This window comes from Dendronephthya gigantea, unplaced genomic scaffold, assembly GCF_004324835.1.
Source record: "Dendronephthya gigantea isolate DGI-Jeju-01 unplaced genomic scaffold, DenGig_1.0 000233F, whole genome shotgun sequence".
Lineage (NCBI taxonomy): Eukaryota > Metazoa > Cnidaria > Anthozoa > Malacalcyonacea > Nephtheidae > Dendronephthya > Dendronephthya gigantea.
Window position 1 is genome coordinate 204,848 of NW_021163243.1, and position 20,422 is coordinate 225,269.

At 35.0% G+C, this 20,422-nt stretch overlaps 1 protein-coding gene and 1 pseudogene across 1 annotated transcript; one reads left to right on the forward strand and one right to left on the reverse strand.

The window, feature by feature from the left end:
- The window catches only part of LOC114540396, a 72,633-nt pseudogene extending 63,493 nt beyond the window's left edge, over positions 1-9,140 (forward strand).
- A 1,866-nt stretch (positions 9,141-11,006) lies between these two features.
- LOC114540391 lies at positions 11,007-15,188 on the reverse strand. Its single transcript, XM_028560581.1, has 4 exons — positions 14,727-15,188; positions 12,899-13,003; positions 12,284-12,601; positions 11,007-11,292 (listed from the first exon to the last, which is right to left on the reverse strand). Exons 1-4 carry the CDS (start codon positions 14,743-14,745, stop codon positions 11,021-11,023), a joined length of 714 nt encoding a protein of 237 aa, XP_028416382.1. The 5' UTR covers positions 14,746-15,188; the 3' UTR covers positions 11,007-11,020.
- Between the last annotated feature and the right edge of the window lie 5,234 nt (positions 15,189-20,422).

A 20,422-nucleotide genomic window follows, 5' to 3' on the forward strand; every position in this document is an offset into this window, starting at 1 on the left:
TTTTGATATAATTAAATAGTTTCGAAAATACGTCAATTGGGGGGACTGGGAATCAGGAATGATTTGCAAACACGCCGTCTTTTATAATGTAAAAATGAAGAGTCTCACTGGCGATATAGTTTGCGCTTTTCAAAAAAAAATGCGGGAACGGTGCGTTGTGTATGGCTATAGCAACTAGGCGAGTTTTTTTTAAATATTTTACGTTATTGGAAGATCGAAGTAAAATTATAATTGATGATATTATGTTTGACAAGAACTCGGTTCCTGAGTCCCAGGCCCCCGAGCACGACGGAAATTTAGGCAAATCGTCATGTTTAGATGTAAATATTTCCGAAACTACTTAATTATATCAAAAAGGGTTGTGTAACTTCTAAACTAATTTTTCAAGCTCTATTCAAATCCGTAAAGATCCCACAAGTGATATAGGCACTTTAAATGCATTAATTTTTTTTTGTTTTCAACATCCATAATAGGATTTATAATAATTATTACAGTGCCCTGTATCCTAGAGTTCCTTTCTGGTCATAGGAATGACAACTCTATAGAAAATGCCATCGGAAAATGTTTTCTGTGTCTTAAAAAATACAATATATATATATATATATATATATATATATATATATATATTAATATATATATATATATATTAGAAATGCATATAATCGAAACCCACATGCACCTATACTGTAGCGTTGAAATAATTTTTTATGTTCAGTTTCATAAAGTAGCTACTATAGTTAAAATACGAGCGGTTGATAAAATCCTCGCATAAAGATCAGCCGCGAGTATTTTAACGTGCTTGTGAAACGAATAGATTAAGCTTAATGGATATTAGGGCATGTGTGTGAAAAGATTAGTTGTATATCAAAGCTAATAATTATATGAATTACAAATTCATGAGAACTTTATTGAGAATTTCATGTATACATGTGACCAACATACTAATGTAAATTAAGTTGTACAAGGAATGCGTATTATATTAACGGAGCTGAAATATATATTTTAGTTCGGGGATCTAAGCCAATTAATCATGCAAAAGAATGACTAAGCGTTTACCCATTGCATAATTTTTAAGCAAAATTAAAAAAAAATTATGCAAAAATTGCGATTTGAAATTAATATAATAGTAATACAGTTGATGTTCTTTGGCATAAATATGTTTTTGGCCCAACTCAGAACACATTTTATTTAACACTCCCTGCGCTCGGGCTAAAATGAGTTCAGAGTCGAAATCATCAATGAACGATGTAGAAGAGAAAAATTAAAGTTAAGTTATATATGTGGAAGGAAAATTGGGAAGGTTTTCGTGAATCATGTTTGTATTCAATCAAATGAAGATTTCTGAGACCAAGAGCTACCGCTGCAAAGGAAGGTCGAAATAAAGTACGAGGAAATCCAGTGCACCTTCCTTAATCAGTGTTGGAATAGAATTGAATGCGTCTCAATCATATGGCACAAATTGCCCGAACTTATCCAGCGAAAGCCGTATTGATGTTAATTCGGAAGATGATTTGGGAAGTGATATGGAGGATGAAAACTAACGTTCTATACACCCAGTGTAAACTATAAAGTCTAAGACAGCATTGCTGATCAAATCTGTGTTTTTCCATAGGCTATATGACTTTAATTTTTTAAACTTTAAGATTAAATTGTAAATAGATTATATTTATTTGTATTTTATTTTATATATCTTCAAAATGATTAAAACATTACCGTATAAAAAACGTTATTCTGGACAATCATCCATATTTTCTGATTCCATTGTACATGCGCCTATACGTTTCGTGAGTACGTACGTCTCGATCATTACTGAAGTCGGAAGATCAGCGATACCGCAGAATTCAAAATAGTGCTCAGTTCGGATGAAAATACCGGACTTTGGCCGTACATTAAGATAAAACTGCTTGGTTTGACGTGTGGGGACAAATATGTTTGAAATCAGCAGATTTTATTTACCTAATTGCCGTTTATATAAATATGTTAGCACCGCGGAAGGGGCGACGGAATTCAATTTCTAGCCTTGGTTTGGCCTAAATACTTCGATCGTCAGCAGAAAATAATTCCAACTTTAGTGGTGAATATGGTAACTATCGCTTCCATATCTGAACTGATGAGCTATTACTGATGAGCCTCTTTGCCGAAGTTAAAATGCTGTACTCACTTCTTTATAGTAAAGGTTTTACTGTTCATAAAGCGCGAGATGCTAGATGATTCCTACTGTGACGTATATTAGTAACAGATTTCCCGGCATCGCGCTTTTAAAAATCTCAAGCCGTTAAAATTTGAAAATTTTGAATTTAAATGAGCTATTGCTCGGCTAAAAAGCCTCAAATGTAATTTTGTTTAGTATTTTTGTTATCCATGTTTCATGAGGATTTCAAAAAGGTCAAATTCATTTGCTTCGCAATAGTTGTGGTGCGCTTATCAAATTTTGGGCCACTTTAATTTCCGATGCGTGATTTGATTTTCCACACATGATACGGCAACTCCCCTACGAGTCACAAATAAACCGTTCTTTTAACTGCGGTTCGATTAAGTTTAGGTTTAAAAATATATTTAATACATGTGCATTTTTAAAGATAATATCGCTGCTATTTAAGCGGTAAAGATGTGGTCGCGTATGGAGCGTTAAAACCTCGCCAACGATTATAGCCCTGTTTACACTACACTCAATTTATCGGCACGGCTAAAATATTTGTGCCCGGCATTTGTATTGTAGCCTGGAGACTAATAAAATTGGGTACGCGTACTCATTTTAATTAACCGTGCCTTGCCAATAAATTGACTGTACTGTACTGAACGGGGCTCATTTCATCCGTGCTGGGCCTTTGGAACACTGATAAAATTGGGCACGCGCTTCCGCGCCGGAGTCAACGAGTAACGCGAGAGAAGCACCCATCTTCGTATTGTTTATAATATAAGTGTGATTCCACGGGCTAACGCGCGTGCATTGTGAGGCTATAATCAATTTGTCCAAAATTTCCCAAAACTAGTTAAAAATCCGAACATAAAACACTAAAATGTCGGAGTCTAGTTCTGAAAACCAAATTAAGCGCTAATGTCGGCGAAGAAAAATTCGCAAAAATAGAGCTGAATTTCTTGTTGTTAAGTCGCAACATCTTAAATTACATGTAATGAGAATTTCAGTACTGCTCTAATAATTAGATTCTGTCGTTGCCCTGTAATTTTTCTTATATTAGAAATAAAATTAAAAAAAACTCGTCTCGTGCCTTTATGGTGTAATGATGCACTCTGAGGAATGTTTGAAAGTATAATCGAGAAGTTTGAAAATACTCGTCTCGCCTCGTTTTACTTCTCTGTTATTCTCCCAATATTCCCCAATCGTGCATTATTACACAATAAAGGAACGCGGTACTCGTTTTTTAATTCTTAAATAATACATAATATCAAATTCCAACATTCAAAAAATACGGAAACTTTTTGTTAATTGGTTGTATTTTTACCGTTTTGACGGTCAAATGTTGAAGTTACGAGTGCTCAACAATTCAGCTCATAAAATTCCAAAGAAATGAGGTCTGTCTGGAACTGACTGCTCAGGATTATTTTTTAGGTTAATTATTTGGTGTCGATAGAATCGAATGCGATAGGTCACAGTTCATTATAAATATCTTAGCGACTTTTAATTTTTTTGATTGTATCCAAATATGCAAGCAGGCGTATCTAAAACGATAATTCGGGGGGGGGGGTGGTGAATATTCATATATCCAGTTCTACCAGACGGATTTCTTTTGTAAGTGCAATAGCTTACAATAGAAATCCGTCGGGCAGAATTAAATATATGAATATTCACCCCCCAATTATGAATTATCGTTCTCGTTACTCCCCTGTATGCACGCAGTTCTGAAATTAGAGTTATAGTCGACAAAATATCCTCAATCATAGTATTAGTGTATCAAGCATAATTTCAGACGGTAAAGTTACGATTTGAGTTAAGAAGAACCAAAGAAAAACCATAAAAATGAGGCCAGTTAGCTAGAAGTATTATTATGATGGAGTTTACGCGACTGATTTATATTTAGAATAAATTCATCTTAAATAAATGCAGTTATACCTTCCGTTTCATCAACTGGCCACTATATAGTGTTTAAGAAAATAATAATTTATGTTAGGAAAGCTTTTATAGTGACGTCATAATCATTGAATGTTGTCCTCCAGATGTTTCCTTGCTTCACTAAATATAATCGTTATGCGAGCGATTAAGGTTTATATAGCGTTCAAAAGCAGTTAATAATGCAAAATTTCTCACACTAATACATATTTCTGTATTTTGCCCAAAATTTACGTTTTTGCAAAATTTATGCTACGTCAATTTGTCCTGCGGATGCTAAACGTGGCGTCTTGTGTAAAGGTCCATTAGTTAGCAGCGTTACTATACAAATGTCAACATCCCCTCACAAAAGTGACACATCTCACTTCTGAGTGATCTGATTATAAGTTCAGCGGGTTATGTTGTGGACAATGAATACGAAACCTTTGCTATTAGTCGTATCAGAAAATTATTTTTCAAATTATTTTTCACATTTCTTGTGTATATTATGTAGCTTGTGGAATTTTTCAAACCGTGCCCGCTGTATATAGCGTAACATTTGGAATTTTTTTCGCGGCCTTCTAAAATATCATGGCGACAGGTTTTGAGCCTCTCGCAGCTGTTTTTTCCCGAGAGTCCACGGGTAGTTTTGATAATTTTTGTTGTTCACCTTCGAATCTCGGTATGTTTATTTATTCGCTTCTAATTACAGCCCTGAAAATCGTTTATGGAGAAAATTATGTAAGTCTGTACCCAGATTTATAAGCGATAAACTGTGCATGCTGAATATATATTAATATTATAGCTACCCAGTAAAATGCATACGTATACATATATCAAATTGCAACATTCAAAAGGCAAGGAAACTGTGTCAATTGCATGGTTGTATTTTAATCCGTTTTAATTGAGAAGTGACGAGTGCTTAGAATTTCGACTCAAAAATTACGATGAAAATGATTTCTTGCCGACGTTAATTATATCGAAACACGCTGTTGTGAAACTAAAGTCAATATCGCCAATTAAAACGGATTAAAATACATATACTGAATATCGAGCGCAATACAATTAAATATCAGATTGTATAATTACAACAGAAAGTATGAAGCAAACAGCTATACCTCCCGTCGCAGCAAAAAAATGAGCAGCAACTTCTCCAACTCGCCTCTATATCGTCATGCAGGAATATGTAATTGAATGAGAAAGTTAGGAAAGTGCTTTTGTCGATACGTCGTCGTGGACTAACAGCTCTCAATTATCCACTCCTTCAACACCAAGACTAGAAACCCCTGCAGTCTAGCGTGAAGGCATTGCTACACTATAATTTCTTTATGTGTATCAACATAATATGTATAGCGAAAGGACCTAGAGATTAGAAAGCTCTATAATTTAGGTGGAAAAAACATAAGAAATTAATAAAAAATAACGATTAAGATGTAATGATAGCTAGGAACGAAAATTAAATGTAAAAGTAGAGGTAAAATATAGCTATATAAGGAACTTACAAAGGAAACGCTAGGACTATGCATACTCTCAAAAGTGTCTCAACAGTATTGTTGGAGGCAGATATAACACAGCATGTAATTACACTTATATATAATTATATATATTACAAAAACGTTGTCGCAGCATAGATAGATAGATAAATAGATTTCAGTTCATTACCTATGGCTGATGATCATTTCTGATGAACAAATTTATAACCATAGATACCTACGTATATATACTTATAGTAAACACTTGCGTTAAAGCAAAAAAAACACACGCACAACTATCTATGCATTATCCAGTTTCAGCAAAAAAATGCACAGCTTTACCTTTCGTTTCAGCAAAAAAATGCACACAATGACTTTCCCTTTCAGCAAAAAAATGCATAGCTATACATTACGTTTCAAAAAATGATCTATATATAGATAGGTATATACCTTCCGTTTTAGCAAAAAAATGCACATCTATATGACCTTGCGTTTTAGCAAAAAAAATGCACAGCTATATATACATTACGCTTCAGCACATCTTTGATCTATACCTTCTGTTTCAGAAAAAAATGCTCAGCTATATAGCATCCGTTTCAGTTGGCCCTTATCGGTACGCAGGGGTATAAAATATGATGACAAAGTTGGGAAAGCACTTTTGTTGTTACATCGTCGTAGACTAACAGCTGTCAATTATTCATTCCTTCCAGAACAAGCCTTTCTCATTGTCTATAGCGTAAAGGTGTTGTACCATTTATTCCTTTATATAGTTATAGATCTAGAGCTTATAATTTAGCTGCACAAAACATTGGAAATTATTAAACTATATTGATTAAGTCAACGGTAGCACAAGTAAACAAGTTCGAGGGTATACAAGCGTATACTATTTATTGCATGGACAAAGATCTGGTGAAGTATAAACACAAAGCGCGGCCCATTTCTCAGTTAATGTACTTGGAATAATAATTAGCCTGTGGCTTTTTGGCTTTGTCTAGTACATCATCGACAGCCCGTTTATGTTAAAATCTTCTTATTGGTGGTTATAAAAGTTCCAATTTAAAACTGAAGGTTTTTGATTCACTCAAGGGATCGACGCACTTCAAATTTGAGTCAATTTTTGTCAATTCTCATTTCAAACTTGGTAAATATTGATTAACTTTTGTTAATATTATGTTTCTATTACTATTGGAGTGATTTATCGTGTTTTGAAACCGAAACGTATGTATTCACAATAGAGCGTATCGGATGTTGATCACAACATTGTTACATGATGCTCTGGAATTACGTGAATTTCATTATAGTTTAAAGCAAGATTTGACGCGCGCAAGAAGTGACGCATGGCTTATTGAGAGAAAGATTATTAATACTATGAGTAATTTTTGCCGAGCTAAAATTTAACAAACAAAGAAAATTTAGCAAACGCAGAGGCCATTGTCGTTTATGCATGTGCATGTGTAACACTGTGCATGCGTTGACGAATTCCCTGCCCGGTTTGCCAGGCTGAAACTTCGCATGGAATCGAAAATTGCTTGCGATAGTAATATTAATAGGAAAAGGGCTAGTCAGGCAAAGCGGGGTAGCCCGGTCCATGTAATCGAGGCCTTGAATATTAACAACGCTTGCATTAAGTTTCAGAAACTTTCCGCGCGCAATTGTCTAAAAGATATTATTTGTCCAATAAATTTTGTTTTATACACCATTGCTGCCTAAGGTATTATTAGCCTTCTCGGTGATGGGAAAATGTTCGTTGGATTGATTGCTAACCTCAACGAAACGGTTCTTCAGGGTCGCTTAAAGAACATTGGCTATAAAGACGATCTTCGTCTTATTTTAAAGGGACATTCGGTATCATGGCAAAATCTTTTTACAGGTTTGCTTTATCGCTCTTCCTCGATAGAATATTCCGCTCATTTCTAGCAATAATAATGGTACATTCCGCCAAGTTCGTTTGGAAGCGAACGGCCACGGCAAAGGTATATTTTTCCCTTGCGGTCGTCTACAGTTTCTATCGGTCGAGTCGGATCGAGCGCAACCGAACGCACTAATTCCCAAATCACATTATGTATTTTTGAGCATTAATCACATAATTTATTAGCCAAAAAGATCGAAGCTCTGCACCACAATAATCAATCAGATTTAGTATCTCAGTGTAACTATCCAATCAAAATACAGGGCCCCGCAAAATTTCTCGAAAAAATAGATGAAAATTACTCACATTTTACACCGTTTTCAGTTTTTTCAACAAAAAATAGTTTAGAATCGTTTACTTTTTTGTATGATTTCAAAATAAATATAATAAAGTAAAAATTGCACTTCGTGTCGTGCAATTTTAGTGTGAAATCAAACTTGAGTTACAAATCGATTTTGTAATCACGTGTTTGATTTCTTACCAAATTGCACTCCTCTCAGTGCAATTACCATTATTATTCATGATTATTTAAACTACACGATTTACCTGCGTTGCACAAAACGTAGCTTATCGGATAACTATAATCACGTATTTAACTTAGGTGAAGCTTGGGTGGGGTTGTTAATGAAGTACCGTAATATCATTGACCGCTGTTATACATTTTGAACAAGACTGAAGTATTTACAAACATCAACAGTAATTTGATAAAAAATATGGGGAACAAGAACGGCGGCTTGTGGCCACTTTGTTTGTTCTTATCACAAATGATGTCATATGGTGTAGCTATAAATGAACAGACAAGGGTTCAATGTTATATAATTGTTAAATGGAAACACGTTTCCCGACCAATCAGCACGCGCGCATAATAAATATCATATTATAAAATATTTTCTTATGTTGTTTACCGCATTCCACTAGACTTTACTAGAATTTTGTTTCTTGTGTATTCTAGACACGATGAGCACGGCGGTACACCTATTCATCCTCTCGCTTGCCTTTTCTGCAATCTCAGCTCAGCGTACAACCACATACACTCTTAAAGTAACTGAAGATGTGACATTGGAGCGTGCCGGAAGCAATTTCAACTACCTTCAATACTTACTTGTTGGGACTCACCCTGGATTTCCTTTGAAAAGAAGTTTAATGAAGTTCTAGAACATTCCCGGACAGTGTATCGTACCTTTGGAGGCAACTCTTCATCTATATTTCGTGTATGCACACAAAGCAAGCTACCTACGACAACTCCCTGATGTGACCCGACGTATTGTAGCCCACACTGTACTAAAATCATGGTCTGAGTCCCAAGCGACAAGCTCGAGAAGGAATTCTTTTTCGAACTGGGACACGAGATGGCTGAATCTTGGCACAGATGCAGACCCAGTTACACTCTCTTCTACTTTGGTGTCAGCGAATCAAGGTTAGAATTCAAAGGGCGGAAAGACCATGCAGTTTCTTTCGTATGCAGTTTAAAAGTTCGTTTCATTTATCTTATACTTTTATTTCCTTAGGTCGTCAATGGTTTACACTTGACGTGACAAAACAAGTCAGCGATTGGAAATGTTCTGGTTCAAATCATGGATTACTGTTACGAGATACAAGAGAAAATATCCAAGGTCGTGACTTTCGATTTGCAAGTAATGCCTACCGGGATCAGAGCAAACATGCCTATATTACTGTAAAGTGCATGGTTAAATGATGAACAAATTTGCTTAAACTAAATGGTCTAATTACCTTCCTAAATTGTAAACGATGAGTACGAAATAAATCAAACTTTTTTCTGCATTACAAAATTTTGTTAATTGCATTAATTTTTCATTGTTTTCAACATCCATAATATAGTTATATTACAGTGCTCTATATCCTAGTTTTGACCTAGTTTGCATTGTGGTCATGGGAATGACAACGGCTATAGAAAATGCTATCGGAAAATGTTTCGTGTATAATGTTTATATCTCTTTTGCTTTACGTTTTCGGTATACAACGTTTGTAGCATAAAGCCTGAAAAAGGAGGGCATGAAACTATCTGAAACATGGATGAGGGGGTTGCAGTTTTACAATTCTAGTCGAGCAGACATTCAATTTATAACGGTAAAATTTTGAAAATTAACTTAAAATCGATTGAAGAAGATGTATGGAATTGACCATAACGAAAAAGATAACGGATGCACATTTTACCAGAATGCATTGCAGTCGGATGTCGTTTAAAAAATCGAACTGGCGTCTTTTAAAAAACAGGCATAAAACCGGAAGTTATTTTCTTCACTGCATGTGTTAAAATTTCACAGCATTAGGTGTTTTTCTTGCCTCCTTTTTCAGTTAATCATTCTTAATGCCCGCAATGCATTCTGGTAAATAGTACATGCCATCATCTTTTTCGTTACGGTGAATTACGATTATTAAGAGAAACAGCGAAATAAACAAGAAAAAAGATTCGCAGCGCAAAGGATAATGAAGATATTTTGAGCAATGTGAAAAAGAGATCTTTGAAACGGCTAAAACATATAGGATATGGGCCAGCTAGGTAGAGGATATGTGCAGTATCATTCCAAATTTATAAAATAAAAAAGACTTTTGAAATAAAAAAATAATTTTGAATTAAATACACATTAAAACAGTATTGTTGAAAATGATCTCAATGAACGTAGCTACATTCTTTTTCATACTCATGCTTGTTTATAACTTTTCATAAAGAATTTTTAATAAAATTATGTTTCCACTCATTTTTTGTTTAGTTAGAAATATACCTATTTTTTGAAAAAGATTTTTTATCTCCTATAAATGTCATGTTAAAAATCATTAGCTGACGTCACTGTAATCAACAGAAGAGAAAATTAAAAACCAAAACAACTTTTTTTTTCTTTTTCTAAAGAAAAAATAGAATAAATGTCATGTTAATACTACATGTCAACACTAATAACGCTTGTATTATATTTCACAAACTTTCCGGGCACATTTGCCAAGAAGATATTAATTGTGAAGTTTTTTTATACACCCTTGCTGCATGAGGTATTATTAGTCTTGTCGATAATAAGGAAATGTTCCTTGCATTGATTGCTAACTTGAACGAAACGGATCTTCAGGGTTGCTTAAATAAAGAACATTGGTAATAAAAATTAACTTCGTCTTATTTTAAAGAGACATTCAGCATATTGCAAAATCTTTCTATAGATTTGCTTTATTGTTTTTCATTGATACAATATTCTGCTCATTTCTAGCAATAATAATGGTACATTCCGCCATCTTGGATATGCATATATCTTAGGTTATGCATGATGTCACAAGCAGGGAAATTTTTTTATTTTTTTGCGCATTTCTCGTGCCTTGTTAATAATTTTATTACGCTTGCTATAAAAGAGCATTCCATTCGTATTAAAACGATTTGCGAGCGTTTATACTGTATTTCTTTTCCTTGTTTTAACGTCATTTAGTTGTATGACAAGATGGCGGACAACTCGTTAATTCCAGCCTATATATTTCAGGAACTAAGCAAGATATGAAAAATTGAATACTAAACTTAATATATAATTTTCGAATTTTTTTTAAGTAAAACAAAATTATTTTTGTTAAGATTTCGTACTTGATAATGTGGTGTCATATATATGCTCCGCATTTCAGATCATCTTCAACGTAAATTTTTCGAAGTGAGGAATCACAAAGTTTTGTCCGGATAGTTCTTTGCTGACTCTCTTCAACTACGCAACCAGGTAGGCACTGTTTGTACGCCAAATATTTAAAGGAAGGCAAGACATTGTAATGGTCGTCATGGAGTTTATATCTTCTTCGCGCCTTCTTGCAATGATCAGGTTCTCTTCGCAAATTGTTTGGATTTTTGTGATAGTTCATCAAGAAATATCTTTCGGACACTACAAAAAATACGATTTATACACGCCATCACTATTGGAATCCATTTTTCACTGAAATGGTCAGCAGAAAGGGAGAATAGAAAAAAAGCCATTGGTTTTTAATTAGGCAGGCTTTGCTTATAACACGAAGCCTTAAATAATAAGATTTATGGTGCCACAAGCTAACAGCAATTGCCTAAAAGAGCTATTCATGTTAATTTAGATATAAACCCAAAAAATACAAAATCCTAGCCGGGGCCTATTATAAAGAACTTTTAATACTTCACACATTTAAGTATCAAGTACCATAGTAATTAAAACATTGAAATTTTGTGATGATCTTCAGAAAAAAAAACACATTCTTTTTTAGAAATATGTCGTTATCAAAATACCTAGCATAAATAATACGGTTTTATATACATGTTACAACACAGCTAAAGAGGTTTTATATTTCAGGAAGAAATATTTCAACATCTTGCAGCTCCTCCCCACCGGACCATATATCATCTTGATTTCTATGCATAGTGTATATTTGTTCTCATAGGGTTTTGGAAATGATATTTTTGCACACTTTGCTATTAATAATGCAAAAAGTATGCAATACTGCACGTAGAAATAGGCTCTGGATGAGCCTAGCTAGCGTTGGAAAGGGCTTAACTAAATCGACTTTTGAATTGCACGACGTCTTCAAACGGGGACAACTCAAATTGCATTTAAAATATTAACTAGGGAGCAACGTGGCGTCGTCTTCAAACAACATCGCTTCAAATGTAGCGTAACATTTGCGAATAATAGGCAAAATCACTTATCCACTTTTCGACCTATATCAACCTCGTACCTATTAAGAGAAAAATCCTGGGTACGAGGCTGTCAACCAATAAGGGTCTCGGTAAGTTGTTATAGCACATTTGAAGATAATATATTAATCATGCATCATAGTCCTCGTCGAGGGAAAAGTTGTACCGTACCGTATACTATGATATATATATATATATATATATATTCTACTCACCAAGATTGTTTGATGGAGTGTTATAAAGTTTCCTCTCACGGAGCCTTCCGCGTGTACAAGACGTGTGGTTGAATACTATATATTTATAAAACTTATTTATGTGGCTAGGATCCCGTTCGTTATTGGTAAGATCCGGAACCACTATTTCGATTTCTGTCTTCATGTTTGGGACGGGATATTTGTCGTTCCTGCAATGTAACTTGGCTTCTAAGTCGTCACTGATGTTTATGCAGCGGTAAACTTCAATGAAATATGGATATCTAGATTTTGGAGTGGCAAAATCATTATTGTAGATCGAGACGACTTCCTTTTGGGGCTCTGTAAAACAATAAACGATGAAGTATTGTTAGGCGATAAACACTGACACTTTCTTTGTATCATCGTTTGACGTCAAAACCTATGAACACTAAACGGCTGCAATATAATCATATATGCCAGTAATAGTAATTGTATTCCTTAATCCTAAACTAGAAATTATGATTGATTTAACCGAAAATAAACGACGTAAAACTACAATAGTAATATTTCAAGCCTTAAATTTAGATAAATACTGTACTATACATATGTGTTAATAAATCGTTTTCAAAGTGTAGTAAGTTACGTTATTTCAACAACCTGTTGTATAATCGTTGGTTGGTGTCACAGGAACCGAAAAGATAACGAGGACCATCGCTACTATAATTTTTATCCCAGTTTGTTTCCAAGTCCACAACACATTACCTAAATATGATTAAAAGATCAATCTCAAAAAAACCCAAATAAATTAAATAGCGTTGAAATTAATAGCGTTGAAATTATTTTTAATGTTCAGTTTCATAAAGTAGCTACTAGTTAAAATACGAGCGGTTGATAAAATCCCCGCATACAGATCAGCCGCGAGTATTTTAACGTGCTTGTGAAACGAATAGATTAAGCTTAATGCATATAAGCATATTATTTTAGAGCATGTGTGTGAAAAGATTAGTTGTATATCAAAGCTAATAATTATATGAATTACAAATTGATAAGAACTTTATAGAGAATTACATGTATACTTGTGACCAACATGATATAATGTATAACGTTAATTAAGTTGTACAATTAAGATCTAAGCCAATTAATCAAAAGAATGACTAAAGCGTTTACCCATTGCATAATTTTTTAAGCAAAAAAATTGCCATTTAAAATTAATATAATACCAATACAGTTGACGTTCTTTGGCATAAATATGTTTTTGGCCCCCCTCAGAACATATTTTATTTAGTATTCGCTCGGGTTCGGGCTAAATTGAGTTCAGAGTCGAAATCATCAATGAACGGATGTAGAAGAGAAAAATTAAAGTTAAGTTGTATATGTGGAAGGAAAATTGGGAAGGCTTCCGTGAATCATGTTTGTATTCAATCAAATGAGGATTTCTGAGACCAATAACTACCGCTGCAAAAGAAGGTCGAAATAAAGTATAAGGAAATCCAGTGCACTGTCTTTAATCAGAGTTGGAATAGAATTGAATCAGTAGTGCTAACAAAAATGGTTCACATCATGCCAGAAAAAGTCAAAGCTGTTTTGAAACGTGAAAGTGATCATACAAAATATTAGATCAGCGCCAATTTGTGTTAAATCCTAGCTTTGGTTGTATGGACATGTAGTGCTGTCGTATGTGACAGGACTGAGACGTTTGACCCCCACTGTTCATACATACCTCAGCTGAATTAAGCTCTTATAGTTAGATACCTAAAGTGAAAGTTTTTTTATTGGCCGCTTACCAGGAACAGATTTGTGCTACTGTACAGTGGATTATACCTTAAAATACTCTGGCAGAGAGCATCATGCATGAAGGCGGATTTTCTAATCATGAAACAACACCTATATATGATCACCTACGCTGTATATAAACCAACAAATCAATAGATTTGAAGAGTTGGTTTTTGTTGACAACTCGTTTGTTTTTAAAAACATAGGCTTTAAAATTTTAGCTATAGGCCTTGTCTTAGACGTCCTCCTTCTCATGCGCCGAACGCATTTAAAACAGCATTTATAAATAATATTTCATTGTCTGCGCGCTTTTATGAGACCAACAAAGAATTCGTCAATTTCATTTAGCCTGGTTCTCATATTTCACAGACAGTCGGCGACGTATTGTGTGCATGTGGCCGGTGACGAAGCAAATTTATTCAAAATAACAAAGCACTTTATTCATCAATGATCACGAACAATAGCCATCGCCGACTGTCGATGACACCGCGCTTTACTATTTTCCATGTCTTATTTTCCTTGTATCCATATATTTTCTGTCCCCGCGTTCTCTTAATTAAGCACTCTGGCGCCCTTATTGTTCCTTTAAATAGTTAACTTTATATAGTAAATGAAGCTGTTTGTTTCTCAATGAAGTGCCGGCACTGAAGGAATTGATCTCTGCCACGACACGTACCTAGAAAAGTCTATAGTTGGTAACAATAACACTCACCTTGGGAGACAGATGGCATACTTAAAAGCTTCGGACTTTTTGTTGACAATTAAATTTTCTAATACTTGAACGGTGATGCGTTGCTCCCCTTTTCATGAAATTTATACCAGCCGAGTCTAGCTGATACACTATTGTTGAGTCAAGTTTATATACACTTTCCCCAACAAACTTCGTATGTGTACATACACGTGATATTATCCCAACCTCTCAGTCTCAGGAAGTGCATTCCAAGAATAACAGATCAATCGACGTCGCTCTTTTTTCCGACAATAACACATTTGAGTAGACTGCTGTGTCCCACGTTTCCAAGTGGCGAATTGCCAACGTATTAAGTCAATAAAACGTGATGTTTTGATCGTTTAGAAGCACTGTGACTATCGTATTACTGCAGTATGGTGTAGCCAGCGTATTAAATGAGAGCTGTTTACATATTTAAACAAGACGCCTGTTCTGGCGTTAACTTCGGCGTGCCGTGCACGTGGCAGTCTTCAATATCTGAACACAAACAATACAGTTCATACTCATTTAGATGCCTTGCAACCTAAATGTTGTTCGATCGCGAAATTCAGAAGCATATCGTACTTTAAAAGTATCGAAGTTCAATTGTTCTAAAATGTAAATAAACCGCATGAATCCACATGATACGTTCACTTTGTCTAGTTACACATGCAATTGAGTAAGAGGTAAGTAGAAAATGCTCATTGAAACACAAATTTGCAACATAACTGTTTTTTGGGCTATTGGTCTAACATAGTTTGGGCTATTATAATTTAAAAAAAAATATTGTATAGTTTGCAACATATTGCATGTTACGCCAACTGTAACAGTGCGCGTTATTTCTTAACGCAATACATCACATGGCTGCTCACTGGTGTACAACAACACTACAGTGAATTTTAGTGGAAAGGCCACACGCAGACAGCATTTGAGGACATTATTTTCTAAAAATTCGTTATTTTATAAAATAACTTAGCTACTTACTTTTAAAATTCAAGGGTTGCTAAAAATTGTGGCGATATTTTCGTAAACATAAATTATAAGCAGCCTGCAAAGTACAAAGGTGCAAAGTGCAAATTCCTAATCGCCAAATATGGTGGTTACCATAATTAACCCACAGATCTATGTGGATAACTAAAGTGCATGCTTGTGATAATAATATGACAAACGTCGAAGTCTATGTTTGTATATGATAGTGGTTAGTGGAATGAGGAAACAGGAATTTTATTAAGAATGTTCCAGACGTATACGTACAACGGTCGATCCCCTTTGAAGTGGTCGTTGCCATCAGTGGCGTAGCCAGCCTGACAATTTGGTCATGCTATGCAAATCTCAAGTCATAAGAATTATTAAATTCTTCAAAAATTAATTGTTTTCACAGTCAATAGACACAAAAATATTAGCATAGCATGACTAAATTATCAGGCTGGCTAGGTCACTGGTTGCCATGTTACACAATATCCGAAGTCATCTATTTTAAAACGACTGTTTCAAATGGAAACATCTTTCATCAGGCAAAATTGCGCCGACACGACGGAAAATAGTTTTATTATATCATATAACATATTTACATAGGATAAAACAATTCAGTATGAATACTGCCATCAATTTGTGTCCTCTCTACAAATGTAAAATATATACGTACGAAAAATATCTAAAATATTACAAATGTTATTACAAATAATTTAAAGATGAAAAATATCTAGTAGATGATTTTGATAGCCACTTATCATACCAAATGTTCGCTAAGTAGCATTTGGCATATAGACATGGCACATGGCCTCAATTCTTTATACCTCGATCGGCTTCAAATTGAGGTAGCCAAAAAATGATTAATGCTAAGCAAAATAGGCCTCACACAGTAGATTCATGAAACATTAACAGCGTAAAAACAAAGCGCACAAATTAATAACCTTATGTATAAACTTAAAATTGTGTGTCAACCCTGTTGTCTCGAAATTGTGATGTTACACAATGCCGAATGTTTTGATTCGGATTTTGATTTTGATTTTCTTAAACTGCCACTGAGTGGCAAAAAGTATTAATGCTTTTAAAGTCCGTGGGCATTTAAAATTGCTAATAGGTAATTTCGACAGTTTTAGGCAGTGGCGTACGGAAGACGATAATTTGGGAGAGGCACATAATATATTCATATATTCATGTTAACAGACCGTTAAAGACAATGGGTTTGAAAATAAATTTCTTGCACAACATTAATATATGAATATGCGTACGTGCCCCCGTCACCCAATTATCGTCTCCCGTACGTCACTGCACTTAACTGAGGAAGGTTTAAGCTCGTTTTTCACTCATAGGGGAATCTGTTTCGACGACGCGAAGCGATATCTGAAAGCCGGTAATGTTGTTGGTTTGCGATAAAATTCTGCGCGAAAAAGTAGATTCACTTCCTACTTTTTTAATATTTCGCGCGAATAGATTTTCTCTCGCGGAAAACAGGTTTCAGTAAAACCTCAGGAGGCTTAAAGGTTATTCAATCATTCATATTCGTCAAACCATATGCGTTTAGTTCGTATAAACATTTAAACGCTTTTTTTTGACGAATGTGTGATTATACATATGTTTAAAGGTCGGAATAATAATAATAACTAATAATAACAACTGATGACGTTGAATTAACACAATTCAAAAACAAATACCTTCATTCAACTCCTTAGCTTACTCCCTCGCTTCCCATCTTTTTACAAAATAAATAGCTCTTAACGGCTGTATCGTTTTATCATAAATAACATGACTATTTCCAGCCTTAAAGTATCGATTATTGTCATATCCACGTAAAATAAAATGGATAATAGAGATGTTTAAAATTCTATACCAATGAAACTAAATTTTATTTTAGCAAATTAAAACGGTCAGTGCCCATCCGAATAATGTTGTCAACAAAATGATAAAAGAATAAATGCAAACGACTCAAGTTTAGTTAGGAACATTCACAAGTCAGATCTCATGTGGCGATTTGTGTTGATTCATGCGCGCAAACGAAGAGTAAGTTATTGACACGCTGTCGCATGCATATGTAAGGGTCGTATTTTCTTAATTAGGACAATGTCCAGTCGCGTCTGCGTCCGTGACATTGCGGGGGCACGCAAGTATAAATTTCCGGTCGAACCCATTCAACCCTACCCCCCATATGCGTTTCATAATACTGCGAGCGGGCGGGAAAATTAGGGAGCGATCGGCGCGGGCAGCAATGGAAATGCGGGTAGTGCAAAAGGAACGCCTGCTGAGTAATGATTTCAAGATGGCGAAAAGTCAGTTGAAGCTTGCTTAGCGTAGTTAAACAACGCAGTTATTGTGCTTTTCTCTGTTTCGATCATCATGCTTTCAGATTTACTAATTGCTATTATTCATGTTACTATAAATTTGAATAAAATTACTTTAAATTTATATATATATTCACAGTTTACATTAATACATATTAGACGTACCCAGTTCCATTACACGAAACGACGTACATTGATATACTTGAATGGCTTAATTCAATGAAAACTTCACCTTTTGAATAGTTCCTTCTTGTTTGTAGTTGCAAAATGTAAACAAAGGTTTTAAATGTTTTAAAAGAAAACAGAATATGGCGATCAACAATCTGGATAATCAAAGATATAGACTAAACCACGACGCCAAAACTCCCCCCTTCCAAACTTTTTTTGCTGAATTACAATTAACTGAAAGTACAATAAATTCCATTTAGTTCTCAAGAATGCTTGTTTATTACTATACGGACATATATAGGCAACTCGCGTTCATAATTAATACGTTTCAGCGCCTTACGCTCGAAAAGCTAAATAGAATACACTACGCATTTCTCCCTTCTAATAGTACAATTAGGAAATTTGTAGACGGTCCATGTCTAGTTGCCACAACTCTGTAAACTTTTCTAGCAAATAATTTCCTCTCCCTTAATAGACTTCACCATGCACAATGCCTACTTGCACATAGTTCCTCTCCAGCCAATACTAACATAACCACTAGTCTAATCTAGTATACCTTTGGTCTGGCATTACGCCTTCTGCCCTTTTTCAGGCCCATGAAGCTACGGTCAGCTGAGGGAGGTTTCCACTGTAGCGATTTTTGCACGTATGCGACTACACGCACGTGAAAGCTTAAAACCTTCTAAGTTGTTGTATAATGAATATTAGCGATTCAATAACCCTTAACCTTTGGGAGGTTTACCAATTAAAGGTTATACTAAAGCCCGTTTTCCACCGTAAGCGAGTTTATTCGCGTGAGCTTATAAAAAGTTTGAAGCGATTCTACTTTCTCGTCGCAATCAAATTCTTTCGCAAACTCAATCATATGACTGGATTTTAAATAATTATGGCCTAGTGAAAAACGGGCTTAAGGGCTGATTTCCATTGTCGCACACGTAAAGGTTTAAAATCATATGATAGTTATTAAATCAACAATTGAACAGATGGATAGGGTTGGCTTCTGTTGATTATTTGAATTTAGGCTGTGGGGGCTCTTCTGGCATAAAATTAATTAAACCATAGTTCGCAATAACATTGTTGGCTAGAGCTAACATTTATAGAAGTTTTTGTTGGCCATGTGATTGTACAAATGTTCAATGATCATGAAAAATCATGAAAACTAATGACGTCAAAATTTATTTATTTTGCGAAAAGGTGGGAAGCGAGGGAGTAAGCTTGTTTTTGAATTGTGTTATTGAATTGTTTTTATCATAAATAAAATAACCAATACCAGCGTTAAAATATTGCTTTTCCCAATATAAAACGGATAATAATTTCGCACGGTCCCGAGTAAAGTTGTGAACAAAATGAATAGAAAATAATTCCAAACACGACTCAAGTTTAGTTATGAACATTCGCAAGTTAGGCCCCGTCGACAGTTTTCCAGATAAATTTGAAAACAGATAAATATTTATAGGGTTACGGGTTCCGTCCACACTCAATCCGGCGTTTTCGCCCACTGAAAACGTAACGCATAAGTGTAAAAACAATCTCTAGAGTGGATAAATTTGAAAACGTGGCTGAGCGGATACGTGTAGATGGCTTATCCAGATAATTTTGAAAGCGAATTGAAAACGATGACGACGAAGTCCAGTCCAGCACGTACGCTTGATAATAAATGACGAACGAACAAGTTGTAGTTTCGATGCTAATGGGGTATGATGGGGCTTATTTCAAGCCTCGTGGAATATTTCAGCTTCATATTTCCATTCCAAATTATCAAGCAGATTATCAGAAGAAGCGCAGGAATTTAATTCGGCTTCTCTCATTCCCGACTTCAAAACAAGTCATCTTAAAACGCCTCAACGCCTCAAAATAGCTCGCACGCTAGGGGTAAAAGATTGCGGGTACATGTTTTGCTCTAAGGAGCATGCCCAGTAAGCGATGTTAGTGTTTTCAAATCATTTTCACGTTTTCGTGTGCACGCCAAAAACGGTTCAGAAACGACAACGTTTGGATGTAGACTTTTTTGAGAACGGATTTGAAATTTGAAATTTATCCGATATTGTATTAATTTTATTTGGCTCATGCCATGCCATAGCTGAATGGTAAATGTACGTTTAGCTTTAGGTTTTGTTTTTGTAGCTACTTCTCAGCCAGATGGTTTAATGACTTTGACTACTGCCAAGTAGTGAAATATTTCTTTAGATAAATAAGATACCATCTTAATCAAAAGTGGATGCTGCATGCGCTCCCTTATGTTATTAATTT

Coding starts and splice junctions, on each gene's coding strand:
- LOC114540391 (XM_028560581.1), bottom strand. Junction 12,602..12,898: donor AACCAACGATTATACAACAG/GTTGTTGAAATA, acceptor ATTGTTTTACAG/AGCCCCAAAAGGAAGTCGTC. Junction 11,293..12,283: donor CACTCCATCAAACAATCTTG/GTGAGTAGAATA, acceptor TATTTTTTGTAG/TGTCCGAAAGATATTTCTTG.